The 8,846-nt window shown below is 35.3% G+C and overlaps 1 protein-coding gene and 1 pseudogene across 2 annotated transcripts; one reads left to right on the top strand and one right to left on the bottom strand.

Moving 5' to 3' along the window:
• The first annotated feature begins 390 nt into the window (after positions 1-390).
• On the top strand, positions 391-3,111 carry LOC120115715 (30S ribosomal protein S6-like). 2 transcript variants are annotated; one of them, XM_039136341.1, is made up of 7 exons: positions 391-671; positions 863-917; positions 1,161-1,217; positions 1,965-2,042; positions 2,221-2,498; positions 2,685-2,894; positions 2,991-3,111. In XM_039136341.1, exons 1-6 carry the CDS (start codon positions 411-413, stop codon positions 2,892-2,894), a joined length of 939 nt encoding a protein of 312 aa, XP_038992272.1. In that variant the 5' UTR covers positions 391-410; the 3' UTR covers positions 2,991-3,111. The 2 variants fall into 2 exon arrangements, with proteins under 2 accessions (XP_038992272.1, XP_038992271.1); XM_039136340.1 differs by lacking the exon at positions 2,991-3,111 and having other exon boundaries at positions 2,685-2,989.
• Positions 3,112-4,573: 1,462 nt separating this feature from the next.
• Positions 4,574-8,555, bottom strand: LOC120115682 (annotated as a pseudogene).
• Positions 8,556-8,846: the final 291 nt, after the last annotated feature.

Raw genomic sequence — 8,846 nt, forward strand, 5'->3', positions numbered from 1 at the left:
TTATATGATTCGACCCAAAAAAATTATAATTTAACCGTATATAATTATGGATAATTGCAATAATATTCTTCTATATATTATTTTCTTTCAATTAGATCCTATACTTATTGAATAAAATTAATTTTTTAATAGATATATTATTTCGGGCCGGATCGAGTCGGGTTTATATTTTATCTCAAAAAATCAGGTTGGGTGGATTAAAAATCCGACCCAACCCGACCCATCACAAGATTGATACATAAATGGGCTTTCAAATGTGGGCATTACGGGCATTAAGTAGTGAAATCAGCAGATGCAGCCCATGGGTTCGAATCAACCCCAAAAAATGGCTCAATCCAATACCTTTTTTTTATCCATAACTCCATATTTAAAGAGAAATATTATCATCTCTGCACTTCCAAGTTCCTGCAATGGAGTCCCTCCTACACTCTTCTGCAAAACTTGTTGCTCATAGGACACCGAGACTCAAAATAAAAACTGGCTTCTTTGGAAACCGATGCCCTTTCTTCAAATTTTCTCGGGAAAACTCTCACCTTGCTCGTAGAAAGCTTTTAATTGTGGAGGCAAAGAAGAACAAAATCAATGATAATGATAAGCAAGACGCTCACAGTTTCATCCCCAAACAAGATGAGACCACTGGGTTTTTCCCTGAAGCTGTGCTCCTTAAAGAGGTTTCTTTTTTCTCCTTTATGTTTTCGTTGTTCGTGTTATTATGATTATGCAATATCGATAGGGGTTATGTTTCTGATTTTAGTAAAGATTGAATATTTTACTTTTTTGGGTTTATTTAATATTTTTGTGTTTCATGAGAGAAATTTTAGCTGCTTAATTTTTTTTTTTCTCTTGTGTCTTTGAATTGCAGAAGAAAGTTCAGGAAGATGGTAGACTTCTCCCAGAGTTTGCTGATGAAGAAGAACGTAAGTCGCCTATGAATAGGGATCTGAATTGCGGTTGCAGTTGCGTTTTCAGGTACACCGTGTTTACCCCAATTGCGGTCATTGCAGTTTCGGACTTCACTGTTACTTCTATATAAATGCTGCTATTCCGATTGTGGACCGCTGTTTAAATCCCATTGGTCATTTTTGTATGAACTTTTATATTCCAGATGCATAGATATAGCCGTGTTGTTGAACTCATTGAAATTGCTTGTAAATTTGCAGAAGAATTGTATGAATCTCTCAACCTTCAGCTGCAAAGCGCATTGAATGTCGAACGCAGTAAGTTTGCTTCTTGTAGTTACTTTGTAGTTTGTGCTGATATCATAGGATTGAACATAAATGTTTGGTTATTTTCTTTAAATCAAGCTTTTGAGTTGGTCTTCTCAGTTTTACTTCTTTCTTTGCTTCTTGACTAGATCTTGATAAAAGTTTCATCAACTCCTTGTATATGTTAAATGTTCCAATGTTTCGGAACTCGTTAGGTGTAGGATGAACTTATGTCACTGCAAACAAAGATCAAAGTTAGTGTTGGATTCTATCATAATCACCAAGCTTTTAATTTGGTTTTCATGACTATCGCCTTGCCTTTTAAAAGAAAGAAATATCTTATAAATCGTTTCATTAGCTCCTCATATATGTTGAGTGGACCTTATCATTTAGAAATTTCTTAATTCGTGAGTTGTAGGATGAACTTATGTCACCACAAACAAAGCCTAAAGCAAGTGTTGCATTCAAAGATGGTTTTAAAAAGTATAAATTTGCTTATTATACTCTTGTATATGACGCCAACGATACTGAAATCTTATGTTGGAGTTCCACATGAGGAAATGGAATATGAACATCTTCAATGGCTGCTGAATGATTTCAGGAAACTCAATGGTTTTATTAGCCTTTGTAATATCAAAGTTGCATTTGGGGTCTGATTTCAGTCAAATATGGAGAAACAAGCCTTTTATCTTTGTACGGACGACATGGGTTTTCTCTTTTCAATGTTGTCGTGATCAATTATTCTCAGTGTTCACACAGTGCGACACTACGAGGTTGTTTATTTAATTCACGAGAAGCACGATGAGGAGGTTGAAAAAGTGAATGAGAAAGTTCAAGGTAATCCTTCCCCATTATTATTATTTTTGCTTGTTTTCATTTCGAGCTATTAGTATCCATTCATCGAGTTTCCGGCATATTCCTTTGGAGTGGATATAGATTACTTCCTTTGCCAGTTCTGAAGAAACGCAGGCGGAGTTTATTTCATAATTTATATCCATAAAAATGTTTGCTGCAGATTTCTTGAGGGAGAAGAAAGGCAGGGTATGGAGATTGAACGATTGGGGTCTTCGGAGACTAGCATACAAGATAAAGAAGGCCAAGAATGCCCACTACATCTTGATGAACTTTGAGTTGGAAGCTAGATGGATCAATGACTTCAAGACAATGTTAGACCAAGACGAAAGAGTCATTCGACATCTGGTGATAAAAAGAGATGAGGCAATCACCGAGGATTGTCCTCCTCCGCTCGAGTGGCACACTCTTCGTGCGGGTGGAGATGATGAAGATGAAGATGGAGATGGAGATGGAGATGGAGATGGAGATGGAGATGGAGATGGAGATGGAGATGGAGATGGAGATGGAGATGGAGATGGAGATGGAGATGGAGATGGAGATGGAGATGGAGATGGAGATGGAGATGGAGATGGAGATGGAGATGAAGATGAAGATGAAGATGAAGATGAAGATGGAGATGGAGAGGAAGATTATGATGATGAGTATGAAGTTGAAGATGATGAAGACCTTGAGGAGGATTGGGATGGAGAGGATGACGACGACGCCATTATTGCCGTGGAAGATGATTTATTTGCTGAAGAAGATGATTACATAGAAGACTCAAATCGCAAAAAGTCACCTAGTGTAGGTAATACAGGTAGAAGAAATCTTAAAGCTAAGCAAGTTGCTAAATAGGTAACCTTCTTCTGAATATATCCTGGTATGTATTGTATGGTTATCAGATTTCATGACTATTAGGGTTATTAAATGAAGATATTATATTTTATGAACAGTGGAAATCATCTACAAAACCTCAAGAGCCATAGTCCCTTTCTACTTGTAAGCAATGGATAATGAGTTGTGAAAACTGTTGAAAACATGTTGCATAAATTGTGGCATTGTTCCCCAAATTCACATTGGATTTGGTCGGAGTTCCCATTGAATGTAGAATGTTTTGAAGCTGTGTGTTTCCTTTATGGTGCTTTGGGTCATGGCTCGGATAAAGTTGCTCCAAATTTTACCATAGGAACTCCATTCCCATTGGTGCCAAAAAGACCAATCTTGATTCATTGACTGATGTAATGGTACAATTTGGTTTACAATGATCTTATTATGATTAAGTCGAAAATTTAATTCATTTACGTTAATTTAAAAATATTTTATTATTATGTTATCGTGATGTCTTAGTTTAAATCATTAGCGCGTTAAAACTCTCATTTAAATTATATATGATGTTGCTTTTGATTTTATTTTGATCATCCATATTAAAAGAATAAAAGAATTATAGTATTATCTTATGATAACATGTCAGCATCACTAATAATTTTTTAATGATAAATGACCAAAATGAAATCAAAACCGTTAGGTAAGATTTAATAAAAATAGTTAGATGGCAAAAATAGAATAGAAGTAATAGTTGATATCAAGGATTTAAATTACAATTTCAACCAAGTTTTTGACTGCATTACGTTTATCACGATTATAGACATAGCAATATGCTATTATTGTGGATGATCAAAATGGAATAAAAGCAATAGATTTTAAACCCATTATTATTGTGGTTATCACGATCTTGAATTTTTTTAAAAATATTTTTTTTTGAAAAAACAACCCACTATTGCCACTAAATTGCAATCACAATCCACCGTTATAGACGTATTTTCTATAATAACGATTTCAACCACTGTCATTTCAACTACCGTAACTATTATTATGTAACGACCGTTATTCTATTACTCAATCGTTAATTGAGTCTCTAGTTGGGATACTAAAGTGTAATTCCTCCTAAAAGAAAATGAAGTAGTCCCTTTTAGAGAATACACCTAAAGTAAATTTTGTACTTTTTAATGCATTAATAAATCTTTTGACTAACGACGCCATTATTGCTCGACATGATGAAATCAAATTTGAGGGGGGGTTTTGGCAGTCTAAACTTTAGTAGCTGGTTAGCACAAATAAACTGCCTGTTTCGTGACCATGAGTCTCGTGCACAAACGAGACATCTATGCGCACTAGTTATTTGAGTTAGAGACTGACATTGTTGAGCTGAATTCTAACTCCAGCATCTCGAATCACTCCACTAAAATAACTCATGGAACTAATCAAAATATTAATCCAAGCTTGATTACAAATAATCGAGTTTGAAGTTATTCACCCTACTTTCTTTAACATTATGATTAGATTGGCCCCTATGATAATATGCATATTTTCTGAGGAACTATCTGCTACGGTCTCTACTGGAAAAGAAGCTGCATTGATGACCTTGCTCCTGCAATCGGATTCTAGAGTTTTTTCTTACCTTTCTGTTACTTTTTTTTTCGGTTCCTTAATTCCTAGATTAATAAAAAACAAAATAGAGTAGAATGTAACGCGTATTAATTAAAGTCAAATTTTATTTCATAAGATGAATTTTAAACATGGTAATGAATCATTAAGTTACTATATTGTAGTGTTCTAAGGAAAACAATCAGAAAGAACAAAACTAACCTCAAATTGGAGGCTCTACACTGAATTTAGATTCTTCCCTTACATATTCCAAGATTCCCCAACATCTGATCGATAAAAAGTGGACTCCTCCGATTGAGTTCTGCATTTTACGTTTCTATTGCTAAGGTATTACACGTCCAATGTCACAGTGATGAACAAGGTTGTCGTGGCAGCTTTCTAGTATTTCTATATTTATAATCATCACACCTGCAAATTACAATATAATGAAGGCAGTCGAATCAGATATTTGAACTTGTGTTTTCTCTCAGGTTGACCCATAAATTGGACGGGATTGGTTTTGGTAGGATCAATTAGAGTTCTAAAATTTCCGAGTCACTTTGTGATTGGCTCAATTTCAGGTTTGAAACAATTTCAAGTTGTTTCGGGTATAGGCCATTTCGGGTTTAAATCATTTGGTACTAATCAAGTCATTTTGAGTTTGGATCATTTCAGGTTATCATTTGAGTTTGCAACTCGAGCTCAGGTCATTTTGGGTAGCAATCAGATTCGATTTCAGCTAACACATTTTGTTAAACTCTTGTGCTCAAATAGGCTTGGCTAGGGTTCAGATTCCAATTAATTGGGTTAAGTTTTCGTGTTCTGATAAAAATTGACAGGTCTACTCTCGGTGATAGGAATTGAAGAAAAAAATCTTACCAACATCTGAGGGATTCTGAGGAACATGAAAGATAGCGAGTATAATATGCTGGAGATTACAACACCAGTAATCAAGTTGTGGATGAGGCGCTTGTTGTCTTTGGTTGGCACAAAAGCTGACTTCAGTATATTTGTTAAATCAAAGAGTCTGTAAGATATCTGCAGACAAGAGAAACATGTCAGTGGATGACTAAAGAGATATTTGAAGTCCCCAACGATGACACCAGTTTACTTACTGCAAGGTATATGGAAGTAGTAAGCATGAAATTCAACATCGGGTAGTCTGGGATCAGAGAAAGCAGCAGCTTGGGCTGACCATCTGGAACCCCGGATCTGCACATTGAAAGGATATTAAGATATTGTATGCTATGATAAAAGAGTTTGAATTAAAGGATCAACTCATTGCAAACAGCCGAAACGTCAAGAATTCTTATGATGTCAACCTCAACTTACATTAGCCAGATGTGGATCTGTGAGATATAGGTCTCCAGTGTAATCTTTCCAAGCCAACTGGAAAACAAAAGACAAATATTAGTTTGACCTCGTTGATATTCGTAAAGTAAAAGATAAAAGAAGAGATGAATTAAAGGCTACTTACGCAAAAGGGTTAAACTGTAGCCTCTGAAGGACTGGGTAACATTTCTTAAACATATATAAACACTAATGGATATAAGGGGCAAGAGTTGATCAGTAAATGCCAAAACATTCAGATATGTCAAATATAACACAGTCATTATGAGGACCTACGTTATTGGGATCCATGAGGTATAAGGATGGTACTTATTGTAAGTGATCTTGTCGAGCTTGTAAATGTGCTCGAACCAGAGAAATCCAACCTACAAATTTTATTAGAATTTCATGAATAATAGAAGGAAATTCTGAGAAAAGAAATGCAAATCAAAAGGCGTAGATATGATACCGTAAGGGCAATTATCGACACTGCTACTTTGATTGATACTCTCCTCTTCACCTCTGTTTCCTCGAGTTTTTCCATCCACCGTTCAACCTGCAATAGTAAATTCGAATATAGCTACTAACCAAGTACATTATTCCTAAACAAATTGCATTAATTCATACCAAGAAGATACAATGGAAAGATGAAAAATAATTGAATCAGAACTTACAGTTGGATGGTAATAAGCATACATCATTCCAATAATCCAAATGTAACGATCAAGGCCTGAGCGGAAATGCCACTCATGCATGCAAGGAAGGTTAGGCTTTGCGGGATCAGTGTATCCTGAAACAGTTTTTATTTATATATTTGTCATCAATATGACAGAAAATTGCTCAAATATAGATTATACTTTGGAAAGTTACCCACCAAGGAAAAAGGTAAATGGGCTCCAGAGGAGTTCAAACACTCCAGGCACTTCCCAGACTAGGATAACTACCAAGAAGCAGGCAATGATTTTTATAGCAATGACTGATCCTTTCTCATTGTACTTGTTCAGAATACCAAGTGCCCCATAAACCATAAGAGTGAATAGAGTATGCATGGGGCATATATAGTACAACATGTAACTATTATTAAGGACAACACAGCAAAAGAATACCAAGAAATTGAGCCGCCACATCATCTGTTCAGCCAAAATACTCAATGTTGGAACTTGGAACATGGAGATATTATCATGAGTTCAGATATTTTTTGCTTTAGGGGAACTAATACGCCATACCTGTGCAAACCTAGCAAGACTGAAATCTTTGCGCACATAATAATACGAGAAATTCCCAAATCCGGTCATCCACACATAAGCAGCAATGAAAATTCGGATAGCATTATAAATCTCTGTAGCTGCAAAGTAATGGTACATCAAAAACAGTACCTGTAAAATAAAAGGAGGGAAAAGTAAGCCTAAGTATACCGATCCCTGTGTAGCAATGCTAGAACATTTGAAGCATAAGCAGCATCAGCCAAAAGTGTTTGCAGTTTCAAGACAATCATATTCTATCATAACTGGACAAATCTCTCGAGAAGAAGATTTTACATATTTACTAGATCATTTCATAGAATTACAAACCTGCATCCAACCTTTCCACTCCTCAGTTTGATGTCTGTTCAAATAAAGTATAGATTTCCCTGAAAATGGTGCTTATCATGGTGTATCTTGAACGAAGTTATTGCCGAAACTACGATGAGAAGAAAGTAGAGGAACAAGAAAAGATCCCGATTGTAATTCTGCAGAGACATATAATGAATGAGAAACTTAATTAGCAAGCAATAACACCATTTTATACGATTGGTTATTGCAATGAAACTAAATTTGAAATGTAGTGAGAAGTTTTCACATTTTTATCATTTCCTCCAACAACTTGAAATAATATAACCATAAAATATTATAATAAAGTAATCATCTTCACCTTTTGCGAAGAGGCAAACACATCAGTGCGGTCGCATAGGTAATAGTATACCAAAAGAACACCGAATTCAGATCTATAAGATGATAAACGCAAAAACAACAATACAAAGGGAGGTCAAGTTAAATTACATAACATTAATCAACAAATTGAAAGTTCACTTACATAGCTCGAAGCGTCAATCGGTTCTCAACCAAGAAAGTCTCATCCATCATAAGAAACCTTAACAAATCGAAGCATATAAATTCAGTAACTATCTAAATAGAAAATAAATGAAAAAAAAAATCAGTGCACCGATGACAAACTTGAGAATTGGCGGAAAGGAAGATGTTGAAGACCGCGCTTTAGGAGAACCGGATTGAAGACCCCCGCCTTCCAATAAAACCGCTCTATCTTCCTCCTTAACGGCACCATTTCCAATTTCGACTAAATTCACATCAGAGTGCCTACTAACAGAAATACGACGAAAAACAAATAAACATTTCACCAATAAAATATATTGATTAATTTTAAAAAATAAACATTACAAAATGTAGAAATTCAGAGCTTACGCTTTGGATGCGGATGTATTTTTCTTGTATTGTAAATATTCCGCGTAGATCCAAGCTGAAATCACCGGAAGTATGCCGAGAAAAAACGAAACCTAGAAAACAATTCAAACGTTGAAAATGCAAGATCCGAGAGGTGATGAGAATGCTGAGGTGAGTGGCAACGTACCTGACCTGTAGTAATGGGGCCGACGATCGCCATGATTTGGAAGTTTCAGTAAAAGAGAACACAAAATGAAAAGTGAAGTTACGCCGCCAGAAGAAGGCGCATTTGAGAGTGAAGAGTGGATTTAATAAGAGAAAAAAACTACAGATCTGATAGAATTATTTTTTTTATTTTTTATTTTTTTGAAGAGGGAATGATAAGACGAGGAAGCGAAGAACAGGGGCAGATGGATTTGGTTTTGGAAACTAGCAGTGCCTGTGGAGAACCAGGAATAAATAAATGAAAATTGTTAATTATAAGTGAGTCCAATGTAGAGTTGAGAAACGAGAGACCTATGTTTTTTATTAAAAATTTTAAATAAGTTTAAATTCATGATTGTAGTTTAAATTAAATATTTAATAGATATCATTAAAAATGGAGTAATTAATCAAA

This window comes from Hibiscus syriacus, unplaced genomic scaffold, assembly GCF_006381635.1.
Source record: "Hibiscus syriacus cultivar Baekdansim isolate YM2019G1 unplaced genomic scaffold, ASM638163v2 tig00110270_pilon, whole genome shotgun sequence".
Lineage (NCBI taxonomy): Eukaryota > Viridiplantae > Streptophyta > Magnoliopsida > Malvales > Malvaceae > Hibiscus > Hibiscus syriacus.